The following is a 15,075-nucleotide window of genomic DNA, read 5'->3' as shown; positions in this document are numbered from 1 at the left end:
GCTGTCCTTCTACAAACCCATCTCCTGCCTCCTTAGTGTGTGTGTGTGTGTGTGTGTGTGTGTGTGTGTATTTACTGTGGAATTTCGACAAGTGTTCTGATCCTGAGAAAAGTACAGAAAACCTGATTGCTCACTTATAATGGAAGTCTAAGGGCAGTTGTTGTACTGCGTCAAAAAAAATTTTTCTTCTTGTAGACACTTTAATGACATTTTTGGTCAATTGTGTTTGTAAGTGAAGCTCTAAATACAGATTTTTTTTTTTTAATAGAAGCATTTTTGCTTATACCAGTGTTAGCAGTTAAATGTTAGCGTCTCTGATGGCGTATGAATACAGAAACCAGTTTCAGGAAAGTGTAAAGTAACTGGAACTACCTTTTATAGTATTATGCCATTATTAGAAAGTTACATAATAATAGATTTGGTAAGACTTTCTCTCATCTGCCTCCACCTCACACATTTATTGTCTCAGTGTAACAGCTGTTTGCATTACATAGTCATGTAGTTTGAGCAACTGCCCTTAGACTTCTGTTATAAGTGAATCTGGAGAAAACACGCTTTCAGTTGTTTTCCTGGTGCAGGGAATCGTGTTGACTTTCTGATCTGTGATCATTACTTACACACTACAGATACAGGAGATAGAGATTAGGCTGAAAAAACAACAACTTGGGACTATTCCTTTAACGCTGTGATTACTTTATTGCAGTGTTTCTGCTTCTGGTGTGTTTTAAAGGGGTTACGCTGCATTCAGCTAAAGCTGAGCATGTGATTTCTGAGCTAGGAAAACCCAGATGCTGCCTTCACGAGTCCTCTGTGGAAGTTCATACAAGTTCAGAGGTGGTGATTATGACATAGTGTGTGTTTAAGTTATGATGGTGTGAGAAAACTTCATTTGTTAAAAAAGATTCTTTTGCATCATCAAAAAGAAGTTCATGTAGCTTTGCTGAAAGAAAATAAAACTGAACCGTTAACATTAACACCGCCTTCTGTAATGGTTTCATTCACGTCTCTCCCCCAACAAGGAAAACTGGGGCTCATAGAAAAACATCTCGTAATTCCGATATTTCTGACTGGACTTGAAGGCAGCAAAAGAAAACACCCTCTCAGGGTGGAATTCCTACTCAGAAGCTCAGGAACATTAACTACATCATCTCCTCTGTCTATACACATCTGCTCAGACCCTACAACTGCACACAGCTACTGTACATTTGACTATGTTTTGCGCTCTGTAACTGCACATATTCCAGTGTTTACACTTAGGATCTGCACTTTACTTATATACTATCTATACTATCTAGGCACACATACCATACATACCAATATCGTCTGCATATTTTGTATATATACTGTATGTGTAAATAATCTCTTTCCCCCACTTTCCTCTCTCTTCTGATGGATATTTTTCTGCATTGCAGAGCTGCAGAGTATCTGAGCCTCACAACAAGCATTTCAATGTACAGGTGTCACTGACATTTTGTGCACATGACTTGAAATAAACATTGAAACGTGAAGGTTTCATCATCCCCAGGTTTAGTACAACGTCATGTCAACATGGCCGCCAGCTCACACCATCAACAGTCAATAAAACATCACTTCGCTACTTTAAGTGAGTTTACAGTAGTATTTATTTCAACATCAACACAGACACATTAGATGTTTAAATCTATAACACTGACTGGTTACAGTTCACGGTTTTGAGAAACCTCATCAACTCATGATCACTAGCTTAAGAGTTAGCTCGCAGGTTGTTGCTAAGAAAACACACTTTCATGGAGGTGTCCATGTTTGCCCCCCACTTTGTGCCTTGAACGCAGCATTGCTCGTATCACTCCAGCTGTAGAAATCAAAGCTCGGCTCTTCACCCCTGCTGTTATAAGGAGAGATCAGAGACGGTTCCCGCCGTCGTATTGGACACACACGCTCTCTGCAGGCACTGAACAAGCGACTTGTATATGTGTGTGTGTGTGTGTGTGTGTTTGAGGAAACAAGTAAGTCACTATGTTATAGAGCGACATCTGGCACTATTGTAAACCTCTTCACTCATGCAGCAGGGAGGACGAAACAACAGCTCAACTGTCTGTAAGAAGAGCTGCAGCAATACGGCTAAGAGGACGCAACTCGGACGACATGCCGTCTGTTTGTCTTAACAAATTAAAAGCCTTTGTAAAGTCTCAGTGAGTAAATTGCATCCTGTGTTGTGCTGTTATAGTAAAATAATCAACAGCGGGGTGGTGTGACCAAGCGGAGTTAATTTAACCACACCGAAGTTATTCATTTTCCAATAACAGCATGTCCTGAAGTGTTTCATTCATATATATATATATATATATATATATATTGTACTAACTAAAAGAACATCATACTTTTTATCCATTTATAGTTATATTTAATGTTCATGAAACAAGTTAGTTCCTGTTTTCACTTTTTCATGTTACAGCAGCTTGTCATGTTACTGACAAACCGTAAAAGAGTAAACTCCTCTGTGTTAAAGTAACAGCTTTACCTCTGACTGTTACAAAACTCTGACACTGGAGACTCCTTCCTTAAATGTGGTTTGATTTTTTGTTATTCCCGTGAGAAGTTAGCGGCTGTGTGTCGCTTTGCCGTCACACGAGGACACTGTTATTAGGCAGCGCAGTTACGATGGAGTTTAATCAGAGAAAAATGACATGATCTCAAACACAAGTGATAGCGATCAGCTTTTGCTGTTAGCTCATACGAAGATTCTTTTCTCATTCGCCATTTTCCAGCGACATTCAATGTCATATTAGTGAGAAATCCAGCATAGAAGAAATGCAGATGTTGGTGCAAACACTAGAAATGAAGTCCCAGAATGCACTGCAGCTAGTTATGTTACAGCAGAGACTCAACTCGGGTAGCTAGCTGTGTGCGAGATGAAGAGCGCGATGACGCTGATGTTGGTATTAGCATGAAATTTGAAGCTTTGGAAGCTGATCTGTTTGCGCAGAGTGTACAGATGACTAAAGCGCTGCTGCAACGCTCTCTTTCGCTAGAGATGATGTGAGGGCTAAATCCCACTGCAGCACTATCAGCACGGCATTCTGGGTAATGTAGGAAACTGTTAACTAAAGCGAAAACAGACCTATTCTCTCATTACAAAATAACTCATGGATGTTGGAGTGCACATGCTAATTAAAAAGATGAATATGCAAATAGTTCAGGGTGGATCTTTCCTTTAATTCTATCAGTTTGAGGGCATTTCTCCAGAGCACTGTGGATAAAAATAGACTAAAGTCGGGGTGAATCCGTTCAATCTGGCATCCCAGCTCAGGCAGCAGCACTGACAGCAAGGCTGCTTTTGTAAAGAGAGAAGCCTAAAGGAGACCAAGCAAAGCCTAAAACAGGTAGGAGATGAACCTGTGTGTGCGTGTGTGTGTGTGCGTGTGTGTGTGTGTGTTTTTGTAATATACAGATGTTTGGACAGGTCGCGCGCATTCAGCCTGGACGCCGGTTTATTAGAAACGCAGCATCGGTGTGAGAGAGTTTAGCTGTCATTGTGTTCGGAGACGCAGAAAAAAACGAAACAAAACCTTCTGAAACACAAACGTGAAGGCTTTGTGTTGCATTGCATGTGATGAAATCCTATTACAGCATGCATAACAGCTTCATAAGACGTGCATTGACATGGCGCTGAGCGCGCGCGCGCTGTGCGCAGGCCTGGGATCAAGCCTGCAGATCTGCTCTGAGTGAAAATGTGCAAAATGCATCGGGTTGTTTTCTTCATTCCTGTGCCTGCTTCCTGAAGCTGATCAAACCAAACAAAACGCAAATCAATTCCCCCAGGCGTTTACTGTAGTCTTACACAGAGCAGTGTGTGTGTGTGTGTGTGTGTGTGTGTGTGTGGTTAAACCTCATCACACCATGCATTCTGCATCGACCTCAGTATTGATGTCCTGCTTTCTTCTCTATTTTTTATTTATTAGGCTTCACTCTTTGTATTGCGCAATTTCTTTCTTTCTTCATTGGAAAATAATAATATTATAAAGATCAGATGCTTGGATGTGAGCTCTTATCCACTCTGCAGTGAAGAGTGGCATTTTAGCTTCTTTCCATTATTTATTAGATTTTTTCCTGATTAATTCAATTCAATTCAATTCAATTTTATTTGTATAGTGCTTTTAACATTGGACATTGTCACAAAGCAGCTTTACAGAAATAAATAGATTCACAAAAAAATATATTGTAAATATGTGAATTTATCCCATTAAAACACACTAATTCATTAGGTCTAGGGGACATGAGCATTAGATCAGTATCAGATAGAGACAGAACCGATCCGATTCCGATCAGTATCGAGCAACACATATGGTGGATCAGATATCGGACAAAACATATCGGATATCAGATCCTGTAACAATCAGCAAAGACTGGAACTGAATTTGGACAAGAAATGTATTTTTGGAACTGGAAGTGTTTACATACAGTATAAAGAGACTTGACTGTTATTAATTTATTACATTTATACTTGTACTTATAGTCTTTAGTAGTTTTTAAAGAGAACAGTATGGGATAGGTATCAGTATCTGCTGACACTCAAGGTTTCAGTATCGGAGAAGAAAATGTTGTATCGTGCCATCTCTACTCTCAATATATTAGTATAGAGACTAGAGCTGGTGCGATATGATAAAAATATCATATGATACTCGAAGACTTTTCGATATGTATCACAATATTTACTGTAGATTAGCTAACAAGCTGCCAGCAATACAGTAGTGTTGTGTTTAAAAAAACTCTGATACTTTATTTAATGTCTACAAAAGTATTTTTTTATATAAAAAAATAACACTCTTATTAAAATTGAAGAAGAAATACAGGAAAAATGGAAAAATCAAAGATATAAGTACAGAATTTTAACATCAAATCAGCTGCTTCCAGTCAGATTGTAATTAAATCACATTATCCACGAAAAAGAATCCACAGAAAAGAGTACTGTGACATAAATTATTACAATATCTTTATTATATATTGCCATATCGCCCAGCCCTAAGTCAGGATATCACATTTTCTCCGAACTATGAGGACAGATAAGGATTACTCCTTCCCAACACTTCATCCTTTTTGAAGTTTGCAGTTTGGTCTTAAAGCTAGCTGCTGCCAGATCACAGGCCGAGCTGAGCCGGCTAAACTGGTTAACCATCTTTACACGAATAAATGTTTGATTGTTTAATTACCTTAATGCTGTGTATTTTCTTAAAAATAACAGGTAGCAGTAATTCAGAACCCGTGTCCTTTCTCACAGCACTTAGCAGCTGGCTAAATTATTTAGCAGAATGATCAGTTTTTCATATTTATCAGGTAATAAGAGAGAGATATTAAGGAGAAATTACAAAGCACACATTATAGTTTATAGAGATTTGTACAAAAAGTCAGGCTGTAGGAGAAAATATGAAGGTTCTTGTAACCATTTGTATCTTTCCTTCCAGCATAATTTGTACTAGATGTGAATAAAATCCTGCACTGCACAAATCTTGCACTGAAATCATTTTCTTTTTGCCCCACTGCTTCATGAAACACAATTTGTACCAGGTTTTCTTAATGTTTTTTTTAAAACCACTGTTTTTTTTTCTTGTCTCACAAATCTAGCTTTGCTATAGATTCTGGAAAATTGCGAAATGCGAAATCTGGAAATGCGACGCTTGACACAGCAAACAACTGACCACACTCCTTTTCGGCAAACACAAGCGATTATCTCATTCACACACCACTGCAGGACATGCTGTTACAGGAAAACAATCAATGACGCAGTCATGTAATGAAGCAGAGTTAATGTTACCACCTCGAAGTGTTTCCTTCCTCTTATACCACAGCAATTTACCAACAATTATTCATTTTTCATTTATTAATGACCGATACATCATACTTTTTATCCATTTTTAGTTACATTAAATGTTGTTGAACGTTTGCAAACAAGCCAGTTCCTGTTCTCACTTACATTATAGCAGCTATAAACACTCGTTCCTTCACCAGCCTCTCTCTTTTCTCTGTCTTCAAGTTAATAATAATAATAATAATAATAATAATAATAAGTCAATCAGATTGCAGACTTCATCATTCTGAAGCTTGTGACCAGAAAAAAAAAAAATTTGAGTGTACAAAAATATTTGAGCTTATGAGGCTGAGACTGCTGTTACGCTGGGAGTAAACATAAATATCGCAATATATTTTAGATATTATTTGGATAAATGTATAACGAAATGTTTTTTTTTTTTTGCCAGATCACTCACTCCTAGCTTTTAGCACATCACTTTCCTGTTTTTTTTGTATGTGTAAGTTACAGTGCTTCAACGACCCCCAAAGCAATACTGCATATAGGAACTCAGATGTAATGCCGATGCTGCTATCAAATATTATCATTCCATCCCATTTGTTTGACATAAAGATGAAACATCATACAATTCTGTATCTAGATTGGACTAATTTGCTGTTCTGTCTTTATTTCTGTGTTGTGTGTCGTGATGCGCTTTACACACTCATCTTCAAATGCTTGTTTCCTGCAGTTGCATCACATCACACAGATTTGCAGATTGCTGGATATGTGAAGATCATAATGAAGAAATTTAATCATGCTGCCTCTCTCTTGGGCTCAGCAACACTGTGACATGATGCTAGCATACCTACAACACTAGCGCTTAGCCGAAAATTGGTGTATTTATAACTCACTCAGTTACCGAAGGACGCGATGTTCAGATTTTTGATGCGTCATGGCTGTTTTTAAACCAAAAGTCTATGGGTGGTACTTTATGTGCCAGATCTTGCTTTAGAAATACAGCATTATTAAGAACATCATTTAAAATACAGCGTTAATTGCAGAATAAAACAAAATAAACATAAAATTGTTAAATACTTCCTACAGTGGGTTTATTTTTTTTTTATCTGGATAAAATGTCGGAAATTATTTAGAATCTGAGACATGCTCGGTTATAAGACTCCTCCCTGGAAATAAATTGTAGAAATTTTTGGAAATTTTTGCTTGTTTGTTTTGGAAATTTTAGATAAGAACACAATCGTGCCATTCAGGGTGTGGAACTTGAATGCGTCCTTCTTGTTGAATGATACAATCTGTCAATTCATTCAGTGTGTTTTTTGTTAAAGCTGTTGCACAAGCTGTCTGTGTGGGTGACTTGGCAGATGCTACTGCGGCCCACATTCTCACACACACACACACACACACACACACACAGAGCATGTGCACTGTGCCTTCTGTACAGTTGTCACTTTAGCCTAAAGGAATCATTGACAAACCCACAGAGCGTATTGATCTTTTAGAACATGAACTTGGATGCCAAGGGGGGAGAGAGAGAGAGACAGAGAGAGACAGACAGAAAGAGAAATAGAGAGAGGGGAGAGAGAGACACACACAGAGAGAAGGGGAGAGATAGAGACAAAGAAAGAGAAGAAGAGAGACAGAAAGAGAAACAGAGAGAGAGAGAGGGAGCAAGAGAGAAGGGGAGAGATAGAGACAGAGAAAGAGAAGAAGAGAGACAGAAAGAGAGACACAGAGAGAGACACAGAAAGAGAGAGGGGGAGAGGGAGAGAAACAGAAAGAGAGACAGAGAGAGAGACAGAGAAAGAGAGAGAGAGAGAGAGAGAGAGAGGGGGAGAGGGAGAGAAACAGAGAGAGAGAGAGAGAGAGAGAGAGAGAGAGAGCGAGGAGTCGTCGTCATGCTTGTGATTTGGATCTGGCTCAGTTCAGGGACAGGTGCTTGCCGTATCAGATGGATTATCAGCGCTGACATTTTGTCGGATCGTCTTTCTTTCTGCAGTATTTTAAAAACAGAATCAAATCAGTTCGAGGTTAAAGCATGTGCTAATGAGTGAATAGCTGATTTATGTGTAAAGAATAAACGCTGTCTCGAGATGTTATTGGAAAATAATCAACGAAACGCTGGTGTGATGAAGCGGCATTACTGTTTCCTCCCTGACGGTGAATATTTTCCAATAACTTTAAACAGTAAATGTCAGAAAACTTTACAGCTTTCCTCTGACTGTAACACAGCACTGACACTGGAGACTCCTTCCACAAAAGTTAAGTAAACATCTCCTTACAGAAAACTTCATCTGACAACGTTGATATTATGATAAATTACACCACAGACGCTTTTCTGAGGAATCGGAGATAGTGTTTAGTTATAATATCTTAACTATCTCAATTAATGTTCAAATTAAGATAGTTATTCCCCCATCACTGAACTGGAGCATGACTCTGGGTTAGCAATTAGCATACGGTTGCATCCTGCTTCATCATGCTAAGATTTATCTTAAACGAGAATCCTCGAGCAGCAGTTGAGGAAACAGGATGGACATTTACATAGCATCTGTTTCATCTGTGAGTAAAGTCCATAATCAACCGGGCTTTGTCTCCATCAGCACGCCCACTGATCCACGCTGCTGACCTCCTTCCGAGTGTTTATCTGCCCCGTGACACCATTTCTGAACTCAACAGCTGAGAACGAGCGCGCTGTGATGATGACACGCACTAATTATAGCAGTGGAGCTTGTCAGGGTGCGGCACGGCTGCAGCTCCTACGTTCTAATAAAGACTAGAAGATTCTGCAGAAACAGCTAGATGCTCCGTCGCATCGGTGCTCCTTTATTCGGAAAATACTATGAAATACTGGTCTCAGAAATGCACCCAAGTTGCTTTAATTATCACTGGATATTTAATTATACGCCCTGATATCAGATCTTCTATTTCTTACTATGAGATTATTATAACTATAATATAAGATTATTCGGCTTATTATTTATTCTTATTCTGTTGGCAAATCATGTTGACTTGCAAGGATGTGATTTTTGGGAGTGTTTTAGGTGCTACGCTTTGGGCTGTTTTTGTCAATTTAAAGGGATACTCCAGTGTTTTTCAACCTAATCTCTATCCACTGTAGTGCATTTGTAGTGTGTGTGTGTGTGTGTGTGTGTGTGTGTTTACCACAGATGAGAATTCCGACTTATTTATCTGCACTGTGAAAAAAACAGAAACCCTGTTTACGCTAAACTCATCACTTATAATAGAAGTTTAAGGGCAGCTGTTGAAATCTTTTAATAAATATTTATTGTTTTACAAAACTCTTATTTTCACAGTTTTTTTTTAATGAAGATTTCAGTCTGATGTGTTTGCAAATGAAGCTCGTTTACATAAAATTCCACGCTTACAAACGTCCGGATAAGTGACAAACATGACTGAACAGCGACAGCAGTGACCTTTAATGCTACAGCAACAATTACCTTTAATGCTTACTCATTAATGATTCATTTATTTATTACTATATATAAGAAAATTTATGATTGGTTATGTTTTCTATCATAGTGGTGCTTCATGTTACTACTTTTGACTAGTGGCACAGACTCTGAACAGTTCTGAATTTGAACCGGAGATTAAACACATGCTTCTCTGTCTCATTATCTTTCAACCTTTTCTTTTCATTGTCAGCTTTTATTTTTTGTTGTTAGCTCACTAATCACACCGGACAGCGTAAATAAAATGAAAAAATCTATGAAAGTTCTAGGAAAATTCTGCCTTTTCTGATCTAATGTCTGTAGCCCTGTAGGTGGTCTCTGGTCTGATGAGCTGCCTTCAGCTAAATCATCTTCGATCTGCTGAAACACTTTACTACACTGCAAAAAATGATATCTTAGCAAGTGAAAATATCTTGAAGATAGTCAAAATTATCTTTTATTTAATTTATCTAAACCAGATATAACATTAATAAATTTATACCTTTCTTCACCTAAAATAGTCTTGGCAGATCATTTTTCTAGTTTTAAGCATTTATTTCTAGAAACAAGCAAATGATCTGTCAGTAGAAAACCAGGTCTAAATCCAGGCTGATTCTTATATTTGATTTATAATAATCTCATAAGAAATAGTAGATAAATTTGCCCAGATTAAAGATGGATCCTTTCTAAGATGGAATTACTTTTCCAGAAGAAAGTATTTGTTTTTCTGTACAAAAAGACTAGTAGTTGTGTGGCAAAAACAAAACTTTCAGGACAATGTAAAAATTTTTACACATATTTTAAGTTTATTGACAGAATTCAATATCTGCCCTTAGACTTCTGTTATTAACCGTGTTGAAATTCTTGTCTGTGGTAATCACACACACACACACACACACACACACACACACACACACACTACAGATACAGTAGATAGAGATTAGGTTGAAAAACACTGGACTATACCATTAACACACTCTTTTTCGTTGCTTTTGTTTTAAATACAGAATGGAAGCTAATGTATATTAGGCGAAAAGTCACCCTGATTTCCAGAGCCTATGTTGCAGAGCTGTAAACTTCAGTACTGACACTGATACAGACCAGGAACAGAGGATGGTATCACTTTAATGTCTTCCTAAGGTCACAGTGTAAGCTTCTTCTTATCCCTGCAAATCCAATCTCGAGTGGATTAGAGCAGTGGCTTAGCGCACTATAGTCTTGTTTCCAGCTGAATGCTTCACAAATGTCAATCAAATTTCCAAAGAGCTAGCAAAAAATCTGGATACTTGGAAGAAATCGGGAATTTTTTGAAGTACATGCAGGAAAAATTAACTCTATTAAATGGTTGGGACGTTTGATTGTGATTGTACAGATTAAAACAGTGTTTGGGTCAAATTTGTTACCACAGACTGCAAAAACTGAAAAACTGATTTTCTTTCAGTACTTTAGATAAAACTGAATCAGAGACCTCAGTTTGTGATGTCATGCTAATAATCTCTCCAGCTACATACGATATACAAATATTATCGTAGCTAGAAAGCTAATCATTCATTCATTCATCTCTAGTAACCTTTTACTCCTGGTCTGTTAATGTGTAATAGTGTTAATGTTTATGGAAACAGATGGAATATTTTGTCAGGCTAGACTGAGAAATCACTGAGAAATTGACGACGCAAATCGAGATGCTTGCTAGAATTATAGAATCATTCTTCTGAATTTCTCTCAGTTTGTCGATCTGTCTCTCCCAGACACTGCTATGTTGAAATAAATTAGATATGACTGATGTGGAGGCAACGTATGAAGACTTCATCGCCTCTGGAAGGACGGGCAGAAGGAACGCAGTGCATGACATCCTGGGGGAAACAGGAGGACTGGACGCTAGCGGACTCTCACAGACACTTTCAGAGCTCAACATCAACAAAACAGGTGAGTGATACTATCTCGACTTCTACAGCCACAGCAGGAACACACACTGTTCTGGTCCTGATATGCTCCAGGGTTATTAATACCCTCCAGTGGCTGTGGCTGTGTAACAGTAACTGTTATAAATAAATACTCAGAGGGCAGATTCTGAATGAACTGTTGATGTATTTATCCTAAACATGGCAACCTGTGTAAAATATTCCATGTGAGGTGTAGCCAGGGTTGCCAGGGTCGCAGTTTTTACTCCAAATTGGGCTGGTTTTAGAACAAGGTTGCTTGTTGAAAAAGCATATCTGTGAGTTATTGTTGTTGTTTTTTTTTTCTGCAAGGATGGCTTAAAGACAAACCAGAGCTGTCAAGATCTTGTTTTAAAACAAATAATTAAATGAAATCCAAAAAAGGGGAAAAGTGAAACTCATTTTCTGTGTAAAAGATGACAAATAGAAGATAAATGCGGCTCACTTTTCCCTTTCTGCCTCAACTTTTTGGAATAGTTTCAAGACAGACATTTTGAGACCCTGGGTGCAGGATTTAGTCAAGGTAACTCTGCGCTCACACCTGCTGCAGTGTGACGTGACGCGGACACGAGGGTTTAATTTTTAATGATAGTCTAACTGTTTTGGCTACAGATACATGAGAGCGATCGCAAAGAGCAAACAGCGCCCTGTTTTCAGAGGAAACATTCTTCAGCTGCTTTCCCACTAGTGCATGTTTTACATGGAATCCTACAGCAGACCTTTTGGCCAAACAACTCCAAATGGACATTATGAATCTTGAACCTAATTCTAAATAACGTTTCGAAATACTAGCACACAAAATCTGTGTTCATATTTAGAACTATATTTGTAACATTAATTTAAAAAACAAAAAAAACAAAACAGGAGATTCTGACCCAGAAAAGCGCAAAGTGACCTCAAACACTTTGTTACCTCCCGACCAATCAGATTGCAAGTTGGTGAAGGCAAGCAAGAAAAACAAACATGGAGGACAAAGTGGTGAAAGATGAGTGAAGGAGTGAAGACTCCTTCCATAAATGTTAAATAAACGTCACCTTACAGAAATCCACAACATAATTTGTTTATGTGGAACATCTGCCATCCTATGAATGAGCTGTTACTATAGAAACCATAACGTATCAGAACGAGCGCACTGACATCAACACCAACTTAACACCAACTTTAACAGGTCACTTGTCCTTATGGATTTAAGAACATATCTTTCTACTCATGCTCTCTTTGTGACCCTTTTAACATCTCTTTCCATTAAGATGAAGGGAATGATGGAGAGAAAAGCTCGAGCTCTTCAGACTCCAATCCGAAACCAGAGGAGAGCAAAGCGGAGGGAACGTAATGGCCTCCGGTGCGATTAGGAGGAGGAAGAGAAACGTCTCATCAGCTCCATCCTGTGGTGATTTGAGGACTGGACATGGCCGAGCAGACACAGCGACGCCCTCTCCTGCTCTGCCCTAGACTCAGCCGAGGCCCTGCCTTCAAAGCGTTCAGAGGAAAAGGCTGGACTTGTAGCTTCAGCACCGGATGAAGCGTTAATCACTTCAGTACCATAGCTGATGTAGGCACTCCCCTAGCTAATCACTGTTAGCTGTTAGCTGTTGAAATGGAGCTAAACCTATCAGACCCTCCATCCCAGAGCTGCTAAAGACGTAGCTGGAGATTTGTAGGATCTTCTCAGCATTGACTTTCCGTCACGGAGTCATGGAGGGATACGTTTTTTTTGATCCGCAGGTCCACTGCCAAGTTAGCCCTGCTAATACATTTCGGTGTTCTTAATATGTATGAGTAGTAGTGTTGTTGTAATAGCCTATGTTTTTAAATATTTAAATACTCATTCGGTATTTTAATTAGGGTTTGTTTTTCACTTAACGTTTCAGCTGATGTTATTATTGAATACACGCAAGAAACGAAGTTTCACACGCTGCTCTGTGACTGGTGGACGAGTTAAATGTCACTGAAAGTGGTCTAAAAAGTGATGCATGACACCTAAATATATTCAATATATTCAGAGAATATACATGTACAAAATATGCAGCTGTGTAAAAGTGAGCTAAACGTTTATGGTATTTTCCTTTTCTTTTTTTGGAGCTTGTGATTTTAGTTTTATTTTTAATTTTTCAAAAAAAAACTGAAAATAAAAATGAAAAAACACTTTTTCGATCAACACTGCCCTGTAATTTTTTTTTTTTGAGCTCAACTTTTTTTTTTTTTTAAATATGTACGTCTTCCACATTTGTTCAATTTATTGCTTGGTGTGACAAATTTGGTAATAAACATTAATGGATGATCTTTTTGTCATCATTAATGTTTTTCTTGACTGTTTCCCTTGTGTCCTTCAAATAATGGCTAATATCTGGCAAATATGCATTTATATACACATAAAGGACTACATATTATTCATGAACAAGCTTTAAAAAGATGCACTCATTATGAATATGCAAATGACCTTTTTCAACACAAGTGCACATAAAATAATTTCTCTCGGTGAATACTTGCATTCTTTATTATATACACCATAAAATTTACTTACGCAAAAAAAAAAAATCACAGAAAAATAGCACCTACAATTTTAACTTCATCAGGTAATGCAGTGTTTATGAATATGCAAATTGGAGACACGCCCCTTTCCCCAAGTTGTCTGTATTTGAATATTGAATCCAATACTAAGATATATATACACCAATACTGGTACTTTGAGAAGTTTTTTTTTGAGGAATAACACACTCCATGTAACGCTGTTATAGGAAACTAATCAACGACGAATCAGAGTTACCTCACAGTTGATTATTTTACTATAACAGCATGTCCTGAAATGTTTTATTCCTCTAACACTACTGGAATTTGTCAATGATTATCATTTTTTTAAATTTACTAAAGTATGACATTATAGTTTTTATCTGTTTATTGTTACATTAATGTTGTGGAATAACTGTAAACAAGTTACTTACGTTACAGCCGCTATAAACAGTCGCTCCCGCACCAGCCTCTCTCTCTTTTTTCGCTCTGGTGAATTTAATAAGCTTTTCATGTTTCAGCTTTTCATGTAAAACCACAACACGTAAACTCCTCAGTCCTGATGATGTTGGAAAGCTTTTGTTACTGTTACAAAGCGCTGACACTGGAGACTCCTTCCCTGCATGATGATTAACATCCCTCCACTTTTTAATCAGTTTATGTGGTGTGTTTTCTCGTGTTATCCAATCGGATGCGTGTAATTCGATCACATGATCCAGACGTCGTTAACGGTCGGTCTAATTAAATCTCTTTGCTTAATTGAGGTTTAATTGTCTCTCAGGCGAAGCAGGCAGAAATAGCAGAATGTCTTTCGATTATAAATGTGAAAGTGGAGTCTAAAAGCGAAGAAAGAAGGAAAAGGGAGAATTAAACCGGACAAAGCTCTCAGGACTGGTTTATTGTTTACACCTGATCCTTCTGGTACCTCAGCAGCTAAATTAGCCTAATTAGCCTAAGTAGCTTAGCAGGTTAATTCATTCACCAGCAGTGTAATTTATGATGGGGCTGAACAGGATGCTAAAATAGCCGTAGTGGCATCCTTTCCTGTTTTGGAAACTTGTTGGCTCATTATTCAGAAAATTCTCAGTAAAATGTTTGTTGTGAGTATTGTGAAATTTAACACATTGGAAATGTCCTTCGCAGGCATCATAGCTGCGCTATTAGCTCTGTGTGACAGCTGTGTTAGCTCAAGTGCTTGGAGTTCTGTTGCATGTCCCAGGACTTTGCTGGATTTTAGCTCAAATGAAGCACTGCACTCATTCCTAATATCGAACCTTAATATCAAACTTTTTAAAAAATGATTGCAATAACCTTCACTTGTCACATGTTCAACCCTAACACAAATGTTTTCCTAAATACAGCAAAACCACTTCAGTGACAGTTTTCACACTTG

General features: G+C 38.0%; 1 protein-coding gene across 4 annotated transcripts; it reads left to right on the top strand.

The window, feature by feature from the left end:
* The first annotated feature begins 2,018 nt into the window (after nt 1-2,018).
* Nucleotides 2,019-13,469, top strand: pkia (cAMP-dependent protein kinase inhibitor alpha). 4 transcript variants are annotated; one of them, XM_053228142.1, is made up of 3 exons: nt 2,019-2,171; nt 10,983-11,160; nt 12,425-13,469. In XM_053228142.1, the coding sequence occupies exons 2-3, from the start codon at nt 11,010-11,012 to the stop codon at nt 12,505-12,507; spliced, it is 234 nt and encodes a 77-aa protein (XP_053084117.1). In that variant the 5' UTR covers nt 2,019-2,171; nt 10,983-11,009; the 3' UTR covers nt 12,508-13,469. The 4 variants fall into 4 exon arrangements, with proteins under 4 accessions (XP_053084117.1, XP_026794061.1, XP_026794063.1 ...); XM_026938260.3 differs by lacking the exon at nt 2,019-2,171 and adding an exon at nt 3,222-3,362; XM_026938262.3 differs by lacking the exon at nt 2,019-2,171 and adding an exon at nt 7,523-10,350.
* Nucleotides 13,470-15,075: the final 1,606 nt, after the last annotated feature.

This window comes from Pangasianodon hypophthalmus, chromosome 22 (assembly GCF_027358585.1).
Source record: "Pangasianodon hypophthalmus isolate fPanHyp1 chromosome 22, fPanHyp1.pri, whole genome shotgun sequence".
NCBI lineage: Eukaryota > Metazoa > Chordata > Actinopteri > Siluriformes > Pangasiidae > Pangasianodon > Pangasianodon hypophthalmus.
This window is presented reverse-complemented; position numbering and strand designations above follow the sequence as displayed.

Coding starts and splice junctions, on each gene's coding strand:
- pkia (XM_053228142.1), top strand. CDS start 11,010: ATGACTGATGTGGAGGCAACGTATGAAGACTTCATCGCCTCTGGAAGG. Junction 11,161..12,424: donor GCTCAACATCAACAAAACAG/GTGAGTGATACT, acceptor CTTTCCATTAAG/ATGAAGGGAATGATGGAGAG.